Here is a 20,502-nt window from a genome sequence, read left to right on the forward strand (position 1 = left end):
ACAATCCACCATTTTAGAACCACTGAACTAAATATGCTTCATAAAGTATGTTTAGTAGTAGCCTATAGTTGATTATCAATTTATTGCATCAAGTTCTTGACACTTGTTACTAAACAAAGTGTAATGCAAGGTATTTTCACATTAGTGAAGTTAACAGCTACATTAGTTCATGATATACCATGTTTTAATCATGTTTGAAAACAGATGCACACTTGAAATTCTGTTTTACAACGACATTGCGATTGAATTGAATCAACACAACAACACTGCTTTACAGCTGCAATTGAAGTTGTTTTAATTCACAATTGATATTTTTTTTCCAGCATTTTATTACTGTGAAGCTGCTTTGAAACAATCTGTATGGTAAAGCGCTATATAAATAAATGTGACGACTCAAAGCAATAGTTTGCTTTTTATTGACAAAATCGGCTTGGTTCACTTTGTACAACTTTTTTCTTTACATCTCCGTCATAAAACACCCCGACGTCTCCAGCAGTCATGCTTGCACTGAAGACAGGATAAACCTCAGAGGTTGTACACAATAAAACAACACAGGGTATAGGTGCATAGGTTTCAAACAAAACCTCATGCACAAAAGAGGCAGCACAAAAATAAAATCATCAAAAAAAGAAAAAAAAAAAAAAGAAAAAAAGAAAAGAAAATCATGGCTTTGTGTTCAGACCATTTCCCAAGAGAATCTGTATAGGATCTGTTTGCAACTCCTTTCATTAACAACAGCAACTTCTCATGTTTGTGACAGGTGGGTCAAACCCCAGCCAATCAAACACACTCTTCCATAAAGAGAAAACACCTCCGATTAATTCGTTAAAACTCTTCAAACTCTTTCTTTAGCCATTTCTGGCAATGTTCAGAATAGCTTACTAACATATTACTCATAGTTTTTTGCGATATATTTTACCAAAATCCGGTATACAACAAAGAACACTTTTAACAACATTGTATCCCACAATGCTGTTTATTCAACCTTCCATTTCCAGAGTGAAGATCGAACTGGAATTAGCTGATATTTATTTGAATATGAAATAATTTACTTTTCCATATGACAGTACTACTGTTTATGGTTGTATAATGTGTATTGTTTTACATACTATTTGTTTTTTATGTTAGTATTCAGCATATATTGCACAATAATCAGTATGTTAAAACTGCATTCTGAACACAGCCTTAGTATTTCATTTATAAGCATGCCTGTTTTAGAACTTGGCCAAGAAGTTTATCTGACATTGAAAGAAAATAGCAGAAAAAAGAGACTCACATACATTAAACAGTTGCTGACATGCATTTAAATTAGCTAAATATCACTTGCTATATCCTTGATCACTACTTAAGGGATTGATGCTTGTTCTGTCGAATAGCAGGCCCTGCAGGCTTTTGAGGGAAAATGTGTGGAATTTAAACATAAAATTCGTTATATAGTGATGAAAGTACTACACTACACAATGAGAACTGAAAACATTATCAAATTAGCCAAAATACTGAATAAGCCAACAAGCAATGGGTGGGAAACATGAATAACTTTGTGAATGGTGGTCGTTCTACATGTAACTCCATATTCTAAATTGGAAATTGGAGGGCGTTCATTTGCAATTTTTACCTACGAAACTTGTATTTACGATAATTCCAAGAGCACATGAAGGCAGCAACTTCTGATTTCTCTCAACATGGGGACAGGAGAGTTGTCGGTCAATAAAAGATAAAACAAAGTAATTTGCGTTACTTATTTGAAAAAGTAGCTAACTGATATTTTGTAGTAAATTTAAATGCAATGTTACTTTAGTTACTTGAAAAAAGTAATGCATTACCGCCAACTCTGGTGGTGTGTTATGCCTTGACCTGCATGACATGAAAGGGCCTTAGAGAAGTCTTAGATTTGAAGGTCACCCCTACTTAGGGTTGAACTGGACAGCTTAGATCTTTAAACATTAGGTTACCACAATGATTTCTGTCAATATATTAGTCTTGACTGTTAAAGGGTCAGTTCAAATGGATTCAGTGCCATTCTCAACGAACTGTAATCATGGATATAAACAAAAAGGCTGGAAAAAGGACAAATCTATTGTTTCAGCCACATGATTTTGATGTACACTTGTAATTTCCCCAGACCTGAGAGACGTGATTGTCAAGCATGCACAGCACACTGTTTTGAAATTTGACATCTTAAACATACAAAAACAATGGATTTCAGTTGTGACCACCAGCTGTTTTTTATACAAGAACAGGGAAAATCATATTTAGCATGTATTGTGCTGTTATTGTGTCTCAGCTGCATTGTTTAAAAAGTGTTGCGCTGTTAGGAAAACCCCATACGCTGTTGAGTTAAAAACAGCCACTAGAAAAAGTAAAAAGACTTAAAAAGACAACATAATAATAAAGTGATTTAAAGCTTTTGTACATATCTTACATTGTCTTTCAGAGTCATTTCTGTACGTTACTGATGCACAGAAAGGGTACCAGAACACAGTGGAGTGGAGGGAGCCTTATCTGGTATCGCCCATTTTGCTCTGGAAGTTTGATGGACCCAACATTGTATAGAAGATTGTAAAGAATCAATAATGAGTTTTCTGACATCACTGTTAAGTAAAAAAGAAAAAAAAGAAGCAAAAAAAAAAAGAGAAAAAATACAAATGAGGCAAACTGACTGAACATGACTAGCTGCCAGTTGTAAACACTTCATGGGCCTTGTCCCAAATGGCACCGTCCTTTATGGATCTTTGTGGAGTCTACATTTGACCACATTGACTGTTGGGTAACTGTCAATGACTGCTGGTTCATAGAAGATGTGCCATTTGGGCCAAGGCCATGAATTCAAACAAGATCCATAGTAAAACAAATATAATTAATAGTCAAACAATGTTATTTCCATGCAGATTATTGCTTATAATGTTCACCTATTGACAATATAAAACATGGCTACTATCTGAAAACTGGTGTGGAGTGATCCAACGTCAATGGCAAGTTCGACTCCAAATGACTTGACATGGAAGATGGTTGTGGACAGGAGTGTTCATGTTGCCTGTTGTTGCTGTGAGTGGTTTCTCAGTTTGGCCCTGTTGGAGTTTCAAGGTGGATGAACAGAAGGAGGAATGTTCCTCATATGCTATAGAGGACCTTTGAACTGATTCCCAGAGAGCTGCTGTCGGATGGACGGCTTTGATCCTGCTGCATCACCCAGCTTTCGCCACACCACCTGAACACAAATCAGTTGTTGTATGTCAGTCCAAAACCTGCATCTTAAAAGCTGTAGTCATTCTTCACTACTTTCTATGTAAATTAGGCTCATATATAATTTACAGCCTATAATTAGGGATTCACCAATTACTATTTTTGCTATGGGCAATAACTAAAAAAACAGCAGATATTCTATAATATTTTGCCTAAAAAAACACTAAAAACTAAAATCAATCATTTTAAATGCTACAAGTGAATTTAGGCATCACAATGTTATAATGTACAGTATCTCACAGAAGTGAGTACACCCCTCACATTTTTGTAAATTTTTTATTATATCTTTTCATGTGACAACACTGAAGAAATTACACTTTACTACAATGTAAAGTAGTGTGTACAGCTTGTATAACAGTGAAAATTTGCTGTCCACTCAAAATAACTCAACACACAGCCATTAATGTCTAAACCGCTGGCCACAAAAGTGAATATGACTCGTTAGTGTTACAAGGTCTCAGGTGTGAATGGGGAGCAGGTGTGTTAAATTTGGTGTTATCGCTCATACTGGTCACTGGAAGTTCAACATGACACCTCATGGCAAAGAACTCTCTAAGGATCTGAAAAAAAAAATTGTTGCTCTACATAAAGATGGCGTAGGCTATAAGAAGATTGCCAAGACCCTGAAACTGAGCTGCAGCACGGTGGTCAAGACCATACAATGGTTTAACAGGACAGGTTCCACTCAGAACAGGCCTCGCCATGGTCGACCAAAGAAGTTGAGTGCACATGCTCAGCGTCATATCCAGAGGTTGTGTTTGGGAAATAGACGTATGAGTGCTGCCAGCATTGTTGAAGGTTGAAGGGGTGGGGGGTCAGACTATACGTCTTACACTGCATCAAATTAGTTTGTGTGGCTGTCATCCTAGAAGAAAGCCCCTTCTAAAGATGTTGCACAAGAAAGCCCACAAACAGTTTGCTGAAGACAAGCAGACTAAGGACATGGATTACTGGAACCATGTCCAGTGGTCTGAGGAGACCAAGATAAACTTATTTGGTTCAGATGGTGTCGAGCGTGTGTGGCGGCAACCAGGTGAGGAGTACAAAGACAAGTGTGTCTTGCCTACAGTCAATCATGGTGATGGGAGTATCATGGTCTGGGGCTGCATGATTGCTGCCGGCACTGGGGAGCTAGAGTTCACTGAGGGAACCATGAATGAGCAGAGCATGATCCCCTCCCTTTAGAGACTGGGCCGCAGGGAAGTATTCCAACCTGATAACGACCCCAAACACACCTCCAAGACGACCACTGCCTTGCTTAAGAAGCTGAGGGTAAAGGTGATGGACTGGCCAATCTGTGGGGCATCCTCAAACGGAAGGTGGAGATTGCAAGGTCTCTAACATCCACCAGCTCTGTGATGTCATCATACAGGAGTGGAAAAGGACTCCTGTGGCAACCTGTGAAGCTCTGGTAAACTCCATGCCCAAGAGGGTTAAGGCAGTGCCGGAAAGAAATGGTGGCCACACAAAAAATATTGACACTTTGGGCCCAATTTGGACATTTTCACTTAGGGGTGTACTCACTTTTGTGGCCAGCGGTTTAGACATTAATGGCTGTGTGTTATTTTGAGGGGACAGCAAATTTTCACTGTTATACAAGCTGTACACTTACTACTTTACATTGTAGCAAAGTGTAATTTCTTCAGTGTTGTCACATGAAAAGATATAATAAAATATTTACAAAAATGTGAGGGGTGTACTCACTTCTGTGAGATATGATATATAATGTATTTTCATTCTGAGATTTGAATTGAAACATTACATTGAACAATGTTATTAAAGTGAGCATTCGATGGTAAAAAAGAATATCTAAAGGGGCATTTTCAACAAAAAACAGAAAAGTTTTTATGCATTTTTTTATGCCATTTATTTAAATCACAATGGCATTTTGGGGGGCTGAAAACGCAAACTTTTGAAAACGATATTGTCTCCGTGTAAACTACAAAAATGTGAATTTGTGAAAATGGTGACATCATGCACATGTGTATAGAGTGCCCCAGGGATGACGCGTTTTTGTAGGCAAAACCCGGAAGCGAGTTAGCATTTTAGGACTTTCGGTTCCAACGTCGTAAAGTCTATGGGTTTTTTGAATGGGTTTTTGTTAAATCGCCTGAAATAAGGTCTGTGGTTAACAAAGCCTCTAAATATTTTCACGTTTTGATCTATGACATAAAACACGCCAGTTATAACCCACTTGTGATTTTTTAAACTTTTACTGTGTCTTAAAATCGGCGGTTGCTAACAAATTGCTAAAAGGGACTACTTCCTTTGGCAGGGACTTTAGACGTCATCATGACAAACAGGACATTTGGACAGCATTTCTCATGAAAAAGTGGATAAGTATTCATACACAGTGCAGATCATAACCAGTGAGCATGTTTTTAAATAGAGTTGTTTTCTAAATAAAGTTTGAGGACGCTTGGTGGTGACGACGTTGATCCGCGACCATGGTGTGCTGTAGTCCGTTTATAGCCTACTGTTAGCCTTTTATATCTGACGACTTTATTTAGGCTTCAAAATCTATAAATGTTGTGTTAAATTGTAAAGATTATCTTGATAGACAAAACGTGTAAGTGTCATAACCCTCTGTTAAACACAGAGCTTATTTTCTGCGATTTTCCAAAAGTCTATGGGAAAAATTAATAGGCTTTCAGCCGAAGGAACCCGTGCGCCGCTAACTTCCGGGTGGCCTACAAAAACGCGTCATCCCTGGGGCACTCTTTTACATGTTCAGTCTATAGGCGCATAGTGTTTGTTTACAAAGTGACAACGCCAACTACTGGCCTGGTATGAATAATACAAAGTTTTTAATAATTTTTGCAGATCTGTGTAAACGGGGATCGTTTTGACAACATTGTCATCTGTACGCAAAAAAAAAAAACGTTTGTAAAGGGTATGTTATTTTACACTACAACATGTAATAAAAAAAGGGGAAATGAGCAAGCACAATTAAACATCTAAGATCGACCATTTAAAAAAAAAGTTAAAATTAATATCGGCCAAGTCACTGCTACTTGTCTAGCATATTTAATATAACACTATTACCACCCACAGAAAGCAAGAAAAAACAAGCCCAAACATCCATCCATCCAGATCTCTTATGAACAGCATTCACAATGGTGTTAAATAGGCCAGGCGTCTCCAGGTGAGAAGCACAGAGGTGTTATTGTGAGTTAGATTTCCAAACTGGATTCCTTCATTCCAACATTCCACTGCCCAACAAACAGATCAAACTATTGGCTCATGCTATGATGAGCACAGAGCTCTGTGTACCAACCTATCCATTAACTGACCCTTCCAAGAGCTCCACCCACTTGGTAACACTTCCTTGTGAAGGGAAGCTTTTAATAGACATGAACTGGACATTTCTGTGGGCAGTGAGATTTCAAGTAAAATGTGCTTACAAAGTAAAAAAAAAATAAAAAATGATGGGCTTGGTTGGTGTGATTTTTTAAAATAATTTTTCTCTTCCATTTTTCTTTTAACATTTAAATTATGCAGTAATCATGCAGATTTAACAACGGGTCAAGTGAATGAAGTCATTGAAGCATTTGGATTGTTTATGTTTTTGAGTGCCTGATAGATCTATAGGCTCGTTCACACCAAGAACGATAACTATAACCATAACCATAACTATATTTGCGTCAACACCAGTGGATGATATTGGTCTGTTAAATTCTAAGCACGCGCTGCAGTTTTATCATCTGCTGCTTTAAATGCGCGAGCTCTTTAAAGCAGGACAGATTCTGATTGCCCAATGTTTTTATTGTTCATCAGCAGGAAAAAATTGTTCTGAAAGTAATTCCAACTAAATTGCTCCTCTATGCCTTTAACCTTATAGTTGTGGTGTGGACTCTGCTATTCTTTTATATTTAGAATGATTTTAGAACTATATCTTTATCATTATCATTATAGTTATCATCCTTAGTGTGAACAGGCCTCATCACTGTCAAAAATCAAGATAAACACTCACGTTGCACATCTCTCGCACTATGGCTTTCTCTTTCTCACTCAGGTCTTCCTCACTTTCTTCTGGAAGCTGCTTGTCCAGATTATCATGGACCTCCAGAACCTGTTAATACATTTAGAACATTTTTTTTTTTTAAACCTAAAGTCATTAAGTCACTCATACTGTACAACTATTGATGTCATTTCCTGCAAAAGAAGTACAAATACTAAAGCAAAAAGTTTATTTTAAGATTTATCTCAAACTATTATGCTGGGGCAGTTGTGGTCTAATGGTTAGGGAGTCGGATTTAACCCAAAGGTAGCAGGTTTGAGTCTCAGTAACTAGTAAATGAACAGCACTCTCTTTCACTCTCATTACCCACAACTGAGGTACCCTGAGAGAGGCACCTAACCCCCAATCGCTCCCTGGGCACTGCAGCAAAAATGGCTGCCTACTGCTCTGGGTGCATATTCAATACTGCTGTGTGTGTGCATTTGGATGGGTGAAATGAGAGCAAAAATTGGTTCTCATGCATTTGAGCTTCTGTTTATCATATTTGATTTGTGCTGATTAATTTTTAAATTGCCTTCAGAACTGCTTTTATTCTTTGTGGCATAGATTCAACAAATTGCTGGAAATATTCCTCAGAGATTTTGGTCCATATTAACATGATAGCATCACGCAGTTGCTGAAGATTTGTCGGCTGCCCATACATGATGAGAATCTCCCATTCGACCAGATCCCATAAGTGCTGTATTGAATTGAGATATGGTGACTGTGGAGGCCATTTGAGTATAGTGAACTCATTGTCAAGTTCAAGAAACCAGTGTGATATGATTTGAGCTTTGTGACATGCGTGTTATCCTGCTGGAAGTAGCCATCAGAAGATGGGTACACTGTGGTCATAAAGGGATGGATGGATATTCTATTGTCCAATTTTGGTGAGCCCGTGACAATTGTAGCCTCAGTTTTCTGTTTTTAGCTGACAGGAGTAGCAGCCGGTGTTGTCTTCTAATACTGTAGCCCATCTGCTTCAAGGTTGAACATGTGCATTCAGAGATGCATTCTTCTGCAGACCTTGGTTGAAACGAGTGATTATTTGAGTTACTGTTGCCTTTCTATCAGCTCGAACCAGTCTGGCCATTCTCCTCTGACATCAACAAGGCATTTTCACCAACAGAACTGCTGCTGACTGGATATTTTCTGTTTTTTGGACCATTCTCTGTAAACCCTAAAGATGGATGTCTGTGAAAATCCCAGTAGATCAGCAGTTTCTGAAATACTCAGACCAGCCCGTCTTACACCAACAATCATGACACGTTCAAAGTCACTTAAATCACTTTCTTCCCCATTCTGATGTGCAGTTTTAACTTCAGCAGATTGCCTTGATCATGTATATGTATATATATGTATATGTATATATATATATATATATATATATATGTATATGTATATATATGTGTATATATATGTATATATATGTGTATATATATATATATATATATATATATACACATGATCAAGTCAATCTGCTGAAGTTAAAAATGCACATCAGAATGGGGAAGAAAGTGATTTAAGTGACTATATATATATACACACTATTTGATAATGTGTGTGATTGTGGAATGTGTGTACCTTCATTGCATGAACCACAGCTTCAGGTTTCTGTACAGATGAGATAAACCCAGTGGAGGGAGAAGATTCACTGGTCTGTAGTCTTCCAGTTCCCTATAGAAGAGAAAGCATGGGGTGGTCAGTTTGCTTCTGGCCAACATTCTGGGTATGGGGCAAATAACATTGCTCAAAATTGACAGTAAACACTTTTACATTGTTACAAAAAATTATTATTATATTTCTTGAGAACAGCATTGCTATGCTGGTCCACCAGCTAAACAAGCACAATTTTATTTTCACTATATTTCCTTTGTTCCTTCTACCATTTTCTTAACACCAATATTTTGAATATGATTCAAGTCGTGTGACTCATTGCTTTAATTGATGGTTTGTTTTAAAATATATATAATTTCAGGGTTGACTTCTGCCTTTTTGTAACCACCTTTTAAACCAAGCCTTGTTGTAAAAGATAAAAGGACACAATGTTAAAAATTTAAAAACATCCTGCTGGAAAAATCATCTTAAACCATTGAAACATGGTACGAGGTTTATAGCTAGTCATTAATGGGTCCGGTTTGGTTTAAGTGGTTGACCAACGGAACTACAGAGAGGTAAGTATAACCAACAGTTTTGTAGAATCTGATGATTCGCCATTCAAGTACATAAAAGCGAAGATGACTGCCGAGTAGAAATACTCTCTTTTTTGTCAGACTTACAGCTGTTGGATACTTGGCTAAAGAGGTAGATGATAAAAACAAACCAGCTACCATGCACATATGCATCATAGTCCTGTTCTTATTGGTGATATATTGACTAATGCATCATTGTTAATTATCTGTCTCAACTCAGAGATATGAATATCATTCATAATGAAAACTACATTCCATCTAAAACATTCATCTTAGCTCAACATTGCACACAGCAGCCCAGACAGCTGGGGAGGACAAAAAGCCCCTGGTTGTGTTTAATCATTCATACCACATGAAGAGAGCCGGACATGATCTGCATACATTCTGACTATGACCACAAAACACCTATTTAAAAACGTTCTTAAAGGGAGAATGATGGGGGACAAGCGTTTATGTGTTGTGCTGTGTGCCGTGTTAATGATGATCTAATGAGTATCTAATACACTTTTCTATGTTTCATGAGAGAGCTTATCAATCAAAAGCTTCCAGATGGAACTCTCCATATTATGAGATGGTTCCCATGGAAACACCAGAAAACTATTTTTAAATATTTGAATAGTCATTCTCAATCTATTTAGACTTATAAAAATCACTAAAGATGAAAAACTCTGGCATTGTTCCTTAGACAGCAAAACTGTGGTTGAATTCAAATTGCATGCATCTACTACATACGGAAATGACATGTATGCGCATTGTAGGATATCGCATTAAAAAAACACTGGATCGAAAGAAACACCAAGATGCGCATTCATTTTAAAATTGCGCATTATAAGCGGACACTTTTTTTTTTTTTTAGCTGCTAAAAAGACGTGCATAAACTACGATGGAAACACATTTACAGAATAAATCCCCCAATGAGCAAAACAAGAAACAAACAAAAAAAAGTGGTTCAGAGCCTGCATCAAACTGTCATGCCCCCCAGTGGAGAACCGTTCAAATTTCATGCTCCGAACCACTGATTCGAAACAAAAGATTTGTAAAGCTTCGAAGCTTCATGAAGAAGTGTTTTGAAATCGCCCATCACTAGATATTGTTGAAAAAAGTCGTTATTTTGTTTTTTTGTTTGATGTGTGATGAAACTGGTCTGCTCATTAGTCCAGTTATCAGATCACATCCTTTGTTGAGGCAAAGTCACATGATTTTTTTTTTTTTTTTTTTTTTTTTTTTGCTCATTGAGGGATTTATTCTGTAAATATGTTTAGTTTATGCACTTGTCTTTTTATTTCGTTTTTTTTTTTGGCGCACAGAAAAGTATTTACGTCGCTTCATAACATTAAGGTTGAACCACTGTAGTCACATGAGCTGTTTTAAATATGTCTTTATATTTAATATAATATAGCTTCTTAGGCATCTGAAAGTGTTAATTCTCTTGCTGGCAATGGAGGCCTCACTGCTATCGGATTTTATCAAAAATATATTTGTGTTACGAAGATCTTACGGGTGTGGAACGACATGAGGGTGAGTACTTAATGACAGAATTTTCATTTTTGGGTGAACTAACCCTTTAATAAATCTCTGTTAAAAATCTTGTAAAAGTTTGGCCTGTTGTATTGTTGAAATAGTCATAATTTTCACATTACACAGTCAATAAAAATGCTAATTTAATCAAATAAAATGTTAACACAATCATTAATTTTGTGATGCAAACTAATTAAACCATTAGTGAACTAAATCAGCTGAAATTAGCTGCCTTTAATTATCTAATGTACCTGATTAACAATCAGATAATTTAGCGTTACACACAAAACAATGCTGTGCGATGGTAATGTGTGATGCTTTTGTTCAAACCACACATTGATTGGAAGTGGCACCAAAAATCTATAAAACATGAAAGGTCAAATGGAATAAAATGGGAGCTTGACCTGTTTTCTCAGAGGGGATGCTGAGTCAAAACAATTTAAAGAAATTCAATTCAAGCTCTGCATGAACGTTATAAAGAATTTCAGCTGACAATGGCAAGATTTTCAAGCAAGCATACAACATAAAACACAGTGGCGAGACTTCCTGTGCACTGGCTAAAGGCACATTTGCTTTTCTTTTTATTCATCAGATTTTACAGCATATGGTTCTACTAATTTTCCAGGCGAAAATTAAAGAAAAAAAAAAAAGTTTTCAAAGATATGAAAAGAGCCTCCGGTTCCATACAGGAAAAGCCTAAAGCAAAGTACAACAGATGAAAGTTTTGACGTACCAAGGATCTCCTTATTTTTTTTCCCCACACACTCATGCTAAACTGATTAAGCTGAACTTTCATTTTGGAATAATCTCCCTGTGTGTTCTATGATTTCTGGTTTGAGCTATTATTTTGTGGCTGTCAGTGCCAACTGATTACAAATTTAAATCTAATTAATTATACAATTAAATAAATGAAAAATAGAAGTATAAAATATACATAAATTATAGTGCCATTCATTATGAACAACACTTATTACAAAAGCCAAGCCTAAATTAATTTATTTAAAGCGAAACAAAAACTACAGGCATATGGGAATTGAGCTATGAATAAACTTAGATTTACATATCTCTCATTTGGCACTAATCCAAATGTGTGTTTTTCTTGGTTGATATTAATTACATTATATAAACTGCTTTGGAATATAAGTTGTCGCACATTGGTTTAGATTTAGAGATTTTGATTAAAAAAAAACGTGGCTTATATTCCGGAAAATACGGTAACAGCAGGTACCGTAGTTACTTATACTTGGATTGATATCTCTGTACAGTGGCTTGGAGAGGATCACTCACATTCAGCAGGGCCTCCTGCCTCTGGGGGAGGGAGGACAGCTGTGATTCTGAGTGGTAGAGGGTCATGCCCTTCCGCAGGGCTCGCAGGTCTCCTGGATTACACTGTTGAATTACACAAGAGGGAAACAGAGACATTGTAATTCAGAGCATATTAAACATTCAATCAAACAAACACTCTTCACTGTTCTCAATGGAAATAATAGAGGCAAGATAAAAAGTGGGAGAAAGATAGTTTTGTAAGTTATTGGAGATCACAGCCAGTATGAGGAAAGAGGAGACAGCAGGCCACTTGTAGAAAAATGAGTGAGAGGAATTGGGAATCTCTGCTTCAATTAAAGGTGGGGTAAGCATATTTCAAAAACACTGTCTGGAAGTTAGTCGGGCCGACACCAACAACAAACGTGTAACCAATCAGCATTAGGGGGCATATGACAGTCGAAGAGACAGAATGAGCAAGAGGGAGATTTGAAGAAATACTGCAGAAAGAGAGATGAGACACAATACAAAAGAGCTCAAAAGAATATCACTGGAATGATGGTTTATGACTGGGCAAGGACTTTAGGACCCATGTTAATATTAGAAAAGCTTTCCAGTGCTGGAGATAGCTAAGCGGGGAGGCCTGAAAACAGATGCGGAGGCTGCTTTGATTTCACTTCACACGTGAGTAACACTGGGTTTGAGTGTCATTGATTGTCTGGAGCTGCTGTGTTGTTGGCGACTAACAACGAACCAACAAACTCTGGTTTGTATTTACTCTTGTGTACTGTACATTAATTTTTGTGCTTCCTTGTCATTCATCTGCGCTTTATTTTTCGCGAAGCATTATTTTGTTGCACGTCATCTGTGATAAACAGACATCCACTCTCGCACTGCGTGTGTAGCAGTGGCCAGCTATTGAGAGTTGTGCAGGTAAACACCTGCGCACTGACGACCGCTAGAGAATGCAATCTTTAGCGTCATTGTTAGAGCATTTGGCAAGCGGGGTTTGAGAACGATTCAGAGAAGGGTGTTTAGGATTGGAGGGTGAGCTTTAGAGGTGGAGCAATGAAGAGAGGGGTGGATTTGTTTGGGTTGATTTCAAATATCAACAAAGTCCAACAGTGGCTATATTTACATGCACCCAAATAATCCATTTGTAATCGGATTGACGGCTCAATTGGATTGAAAAACGTTAATGTAAACACCTTAATCGATCCGATAGAGCTCGATCCGAATGAAATTTCAATGGACTGGAAGGGCTGGTTTATTCCTTTTCTAATCTGATCCAACAGCAAAAAAACCCCCCATGTAAACGCTCGAATCCGACTACTTTCTCAATCGTATTCAGAAGTCTCTGGGGCACATGCGCAGTACAATGTTGACGCGCATTACGCAGTGTGCAAGTTCACGTTCACGTCTTTAGTTTAGTAAAGATGTATTCCAACAGGCAGTGGTGGGGAGATACGTCATAATATTGGAAATCTTTACGTTTTAAAACAAGAAGGGAAGCTAATGGATATCACACAAGAAGCAACGTGCAAACTTTGCACAAGAGTTATGCCGGTGAAAAAGTCTCAACCTTGGTCAGTATTCACTACCCTACAGAAAGTGAATGTAAAAAGTGACAGAGCTGTCGGACACTGCATTAACGGAGCATTTTCTCTCAGAGACGAATTTCAGCATAATATGCTGATAACGGTATATAACTGTCTTAATTTATTCCATTATTTCTCTTATGGCCGTACATATAGGCTAGTGAAACAAATGAGAATAATAGTATTTCATGTTAAACAAGTTGTTTTTTTTTTAGTCGGTGCTTGAAGTAATATGTGCTAATTTTCATTGATGACTGCAGTGTTAGGAAATATTATACACTCCTAATAATTTTAATTATAGGCCTATAAATCATTGTATAATAGACCTAAAAATGTAGACCTAAAACATTTTCAAAAAATACCTAATAGCCTAATCTTTTATTATCCTCACAGCACGTCAGTTATGCGGTGATGCGCTATGAAATTATTGTGGGGCAAATTTATTATAACATTAATTTAATAATAAAAGAAGCCTAACCTAATAGTAATTATAATAGACTAGAAGAATGTAACAGGCCTACATTAATTGGAAACACCAAATCCCCTTAATATTGCCAATATTTGATGCTTTTGACAATATCTCTGACTATTGTCGATACATGATCATTGTCTGTTGACGCAACCTGGGTTGCAACCCGCAACCCTGCGTGCCTGTCCGCTACGCCACTGCAAACAGGGCAAAAATAACGATGAGCTCTGTTGGTGTCACGTCCATGGTTGTCTCGGCAAGTGTGACTGATATAACGTCACACGCAGAGCGCGTGTGCAAAAGTTTTAATCGGAATGTATATAAAACACATATAAACAGATATTTGAATCAGATTACAATGTTTAGAGTATGTGTAAACAGATCTGCAATTGGACTCAATTCATTCCGATTGACGAAAATTGGTGCATGTAAACGTAGTTTTTGAAATATGGCTTACCCCACCTTTAAAAGAGAGTTTAAAATCAGTTTTATTATCTTATATCTTAGCTCTTGGTAGCTGGGCTGGCTTGTAAATGTTATTAAAACATATTCTTGAAAAACAGATTTAGAGATTTTGGTCCTCTCCCGTTCAAGCAAAGAGCTGTACGTCTATTACATACAAAGAAAATAGCTACCCAGGGGGTTTCCAAGATGGCCGCTGAATGAACTGACTTAAAAGTGACTTAAAAGGTCTGGTTTGGCTGAACCCACTTGTTATGCTACATTCTATTCAAAGTCAAATGTGTTATATTCCTATAGGATATCTTCAACAAAGCCATCTATTAGCAATAAATAAATAAGTAAATAAAAACAACTTTAGTAAGCTCTTAGTTTTTGTTGTGTACAATTATCAACAGAGAAGATCATTTGATGTGTTTTATTTTATGATATAATGTAGGAACTGTTCACTTATGCATTTTATTTGCTTAAAAGTGAATGTTTATTATTATTGTGCATTATTGTATGTATAAAGCCGCTCAGAGTAAAATTTTAGTCAGAATTCTAATGACGTAATTTTACTCTTATTCCTAGACTTAAGAATAAGTTCCTAAGTGTCAAGACTAGGTCTTAGCTCCTACATTATTTAGGAGAGCTGCAAAGGTCTCCTAACCTAGTTAGGAGTAACAAGATGGCAACAAGATGTCTCATTCTCTAGCAGTCATCAGTTTGCAGTTGTTTAACTGCAAAAATCTCACTCAATCTCAGTCTGGCCACTGTTACACACGCAATGCGAGTGGATGTCTGTTTATCACCGCTGACACGAAACAAAATGTCAGAAATGTCAAAATGTCTTCACGAAAAATAAAGCGCAGATGATGAATGAACAACAAGGAAGCACAAAAAATGAACGTACAGTACACAAGAGTAAATACAAACAAGAGATTCTTGTTAATCTCCAACAGAACAGCTGCTCTAGACAATCAAAACCCAGTGTTACTTACATGAGAAGGAATCAAAGCAGACTCTGTGTCTGTTTCCAGGCCTTCCCACTTAGCTCTCTCCAGTGCTGGAAAGCTTTTCTAATATATTTTTTGGTGACTGTAAGAATGCAGCAGTGCACCGGTGATGACTTGAACCCATCAGTCCACAGTAAGCAGGCTCTTAAGTAGTACTATTGCTAAACTTACCACACCAAACATAATGGCCAAAATTGATGTGCAAAGTTTTTTTTTTTTAATGACCCTACAGTTTTGCTTAAACCATCAAAATATTTTTATTTTTAAGTTTGTATTATTTAAATATTTTAAAATATGACATTGACTACAACATAATCAGTTTTTAATATTTCATTGGTTCTCTCTTGTTTTTGCATTTGTTCATAATTTATTTGCATGATAGCCTGGCCAAAAATAATTTGAAATAATTTGAAATTTCATTTTATTATCACACCTGAAACAATTGACTCCAAGCACAGCTACACAATATGCTTACATCTTTTAATACATTTAAAAAAAAATAACTTGTGGAACTTGTGTTCACATCATTACTCTAACTGTAAATGAGTAGTCATATATCAATAGAAAAAGATTCCACACCATCAATACTAATTTGTGATAATTTTGCACAATACAAAGCTATTTTTAAAAATAAATAAAAATATTAAAACATTTCAGTGTCTTTTTAAATTTTTTATTTTTTTATATAATAACATTAAATTATAGGTGTTGTGCTGCTGGTACTTCACCCTTGCAGGCTTGCTACTGGCTGATTCAGAGATTAAGGATGGCCATTTTGAGTTTACATCATTGTAGTCCTTATTTCACAACACTTAAGTCAGCACTTAAGAATCAGTCTTATACTTTACTAAAAGTTGCTTTTAGCTTTTTTATAAAAGTCTCCTACTCTTAGAAAAGTCCTACTCTTTGTTTTTGACACTTAAGTCTAAACTTAAGACTATTCTTAAGAGCATTTCTGAGAAGTTTTACACATACGGTGTTTTGAAATATAAAGACTGACTTCAAAGTTGCGTTCTTTTGCACTTTCCTAAGTATGAAGTTTGAAATTTTGAGTTTCTGAGCTGAACGGAACTTAGCGTTGCTACCCTCAACCACAACAAACTCCCACAAAGCTTCCTGTAGGTATTCTTGTCCATAGAAAGTAAGCTCATATCTCTTCATGCTGCTATAATAGAGACACCCACAGGCTCCAGCTGGCATAATCTCTAATCACCAGTGATCCTTATGACATTTTCAATGTCCTGCTTTCATGCTCTCTGAATGCATGTGATCACTGTAAGAAAGACCTATAAATAACTCTGTCACTCTCTTTTAGAAGAGAAACTGTGTTTTTGGTGGCTGCAAGGAAGATGTGAACTTCACATTCGCCTGCAACCTAAACATACTGTATCGCCTACTAACCATTCATGGTATTTAGGACAACTTGATGCAGCACTGATGTACTTGTATAGATAAGAACATTTTTGTTTGTATGCTGTAGGATTTGATGAAGAATGCTGATCAAAGTTGGCATCAAATACTGATCAAATTTTGTTTTTGTTTCTTTTATTACCTGCATTTAGTAACGCATTACAGAAATCTATGGATTCTTTGCTGTGATGCTTATATTACATATCCATTCCCTACAAAGTGTAACATGCATCCTCATTTCTGAAGTCCTAAAATCTCCATATTAGCCTTGGAGAGTTTTCTATCCTTATTATGACTGAGTTATGACTGTTTGTTGAGAAATGACCCAGTTTGTAATGCAGTTTCTTCCAACATTGCTGACAGAGATGTATTTTTCCTCAGAAAGGCAAGGAAAACTATTCAGGACATAAAGCCAGGGTGTGTTTGGGCTTAGTTACCTACTGAAGTAGGTAAGAATGGGTCCAATTTTACAGTTTGTTGTACAACTGTATGGTTAAATTTGATTTATATAATGGAATTATATACATCTTGTTTATTTTTTAAATGAGTGCACTGAATGCACTGAGGGAGTGTCAGAATTCCTACAGACTGACGTTATTTCTTGTCACCGTACCAAAAGAAATAGGTTCACCCTCTGAAATACTTGCACTGCCGGAATGTAACCTGTTCGAAGGGCCAAAATTCATCACCTGACTGTATTGTTGCTTTGACAACATCCAAAAAATAAAATAAATAAATAAAGTAATTAGTGAAAAATTTCAGTACAAAAGAGTAACAAATCAAAATGGTAAGGCAGTTACTCCTGAATAGCCAGATACATTTAGCAAAAAGTCTTGTCAAATAAGAAAGAATGCACAGTTATCATCATACTAGAGATGGGTAGGATCATCCTGTCACTAAACAACAGACTAGACAATCTCTAGTCTGTCCACTCTAGATTATTTTTATTTATTTTTTTAATTTAGCTTTAATATTTTAGCAGTAGTGCTTCAGGGACAAAAGTTCATTCCCTTCAAAACACTGCTTTGTGTAACAAATTCACCACATTTAACAATAAATTATAGGCAATTAATGTAAATTTTGTTTTAAAAAATGAGCTACGTTCTCTTCTATTCTATTTTGAACACAAGAAACATGCCGGATCAAGGTCTGATAGACTTTTTATAGGGTTTCTTCATTCAGTCAGACAACCCAAAAACAAATCAGCTTTGAACATAAGCACATCCTTACATTACTGGACAATCAAATATGATTTAATGCAATTAAACTTGACAGACAGTGATAAAACATAGAGAGGTGCATTTTCTTAGAGAAGATAAGAGACGATGGCCAAGACAGATAAGGGGGAATTTATTAAAAATTCAAATATGTTCATATTCATCTTTACATCCATCAGTTTGTCAGACATGAAAAATTTATGCTGCACTACCTGTGTTGCTTGAATAAATTATAAGATTGGAAAGAGCGACAAGCATATGAGCTCAGGCGCCAAAAGCCCCCGAGCACAGCCCAGCATGTTAGCACAAGCACTTAGCATGCCATTGTACACACCAGCTTTTTAAGTTAGAGAATGTGAATACAGATATAAAAATAAGCAAGAAGAGAGCTAGGAGGAAATAGAGCTCCACCACCACTAAGCAAATGTGTAGTTACCTTCATGGACAGCTTTGATAAGCTATAACGGCTACAGGGCTGGAGAACACAAAGAGACATTTCAGAAACCAATTAAACAAATACAAGTACATTTTCATACAGTTTCTTCACCAGGGCCATCATAATCATCAGATTGCCTATTCAAATAGTTAGACTTTGGACTTCACGTTTTTTTTTGTTAACCCTCTGTTGCTGCCTGTGTGGTGGTCAAAAATGACCGATCCGACAAAACCTTTACCAAGTTTTTATACCATTCCAATTAAGTAAAAATTCTAAAAAAAGAATTTTTTTCGGTCAAAAATGACTGAACGGCACTTAAAGGGTTAGTTCACCCAAAAATGAAAATTATGTCATTAATGACTCACCCTCATGTTATTCCAAACCCGTAAGACCTCCGTTCATCTTCGGAACACAGTTTAAGATATTTTAGATTTAGTCCGAGAGCTTTCGGTCCCTCCATTGAAAATGTATGTGCAGTATATTGTCCATATATATGTCCATAAAGGTAATAAAAACATCATCAAAGTAGTCCATGTGACATCAGTGGGTTAGTTAGAAGTTTTTGAAGCATCTTATATAGATTTTGGTCCAAAAATAATAAAAAATGCGACTTTATTCAGCATTGTATTCTCTTCCGGAATCCTTTCCATTGAATTGATTCCATTGAATTGATTCCATTGAATTGATTCCACTGAATTGATTCCATTGAATCCTTTCATCTGTCGGCGTTGGTAATGAACTTTTACGTCGTTGTTTTTGGCGATTAGGACATCCGCGACATGCACCATTTTAAAAAATAGCTTGAATACAGCGTGCGTCTCCCTCAGACTGTAAACGAAACTGTAAACTGAACAAGAGTCGTGAACCAGGATGAACAACAGACCCAAAAGTGAATACAATGCTGAATAAAGTCGTAGTTTTAGTTATTTTTGGACCAAAATATATTTTAGATGCTTCAAAAACTTCTAACTAACCCACTGATGTCACATGGTCTACTTTGATGATGTTTTAATTACCTTTCTGGACATGGACAGTATACCGTACATACGTTTTCAATGGAGGGACAGAAAGCTCTCGGACTAAATCTAAAATATCTTAAACTGTGTTCCGAAGATGAAAAAATGTCTTACGGGTTTGGAACGACATGAGGGTGAGTCATTAATGACATAATTTTTGGGTGAACTAACCCTTTAAAGGTGCGATGTGTAAATTTTCAGACCACCTTTAAAGCAATTCACAATGGTTGGACCTCTATGTGGTTATGCAGGACATTCAAAATTTACACACCAAATTTAACCCCCTAACCATAAATGAAATGCAGTATCCATTTGGAAAAAGTGTCAAGTGATGAAAGTGTCATAGATTCATCATAGGTTTGTAATATTTTTTTTTTGTTGTGTGTGTGTAGAACTGAAGATCAATTTAAAGACTGAATATCAGCCCTAATTATTAGTCACTTGTTGAAATTTCTGAATGAAAATAAAGCTAGTGTTTTTTTACTAGAAGCAAAAATAATTGTAACTGAACACAGCAGAAACAAAACAAAACCAAATTCATTGATGTTCTGGCTTTAAAGACCTTGATTCTGCTTTGTACTTGTTTAAAATTTGACCACAGCATCCATTTCTTAAAATAAAATAAAATATGTAAGGAAGGGACATGGTTTTTATTATATATCTTTAGATGGTAAATTTTAAAT

At 36.4% G+C, this 20,502-nt stretch overlaps 1 protein-coding gene across 3 annotated transcripts in view; it reads right to left on the minus strand.

The window, feature by feature from the left end:
• Positions 1 to 430: 430 nt before the first annotated feature.
• ccdc85cb (coiled-coil domain containing 85C, b) overlaps positions 431 to 20,502 on the minus strand; it is a 57,441-nt gene continuing 37,369 nt past the window's right edge. For 2 of the 3 annotated variants that reach the window (XM_067384642.1, XM_067384641.1), the window contains 5 exons: positions 18,804 to 18,842; positions 12,241 to 12,342; positions 8,828 to 8,920; positions 7,217 to 7,315; positions 431 to 3,208 (listed from right to left, as the gene is read on the minus strand). In XM_067384642.1, the coding sequence (XP_067240743.1) occupies positions 3,119 to 3,208; positions 7,217 to 7,315; positions 8,828 to 8,920; positions 12,241 to 12,342; positions 18,804 to 18,842 (423 nt within the window). In that variant the 3' untranslated portion in view covers positions 431 to 3,118. The remainder of the gene's footprint in view (positions 3,209 to 7,216; positions 7,316 to 8,827; positions 8,921 to 12,240; positions 12,343 to 18,803; positions 18,843 to 20,502) is intronic. The other variant, XM_067384643.1, reaches the window with a different exon arrangement.

Source organism: Chanodichthys erythropterus, chromosome 4 (genome assembly GCF_024489055.1).
Source record: "Chanodichthys erythropterus isolate Z2021 chromosome 4, ASM2448905v1, whole genome shotgun sequence".
In the NCBI taxonomy this organism is placed as follows: domain Eukaryota; kingdom Metazoa; phylum Chordata; class Actinopteri; order Cypriniformes; family Xenocyprididae; genus Chanodichthys; species Chanodichthys erythropterus.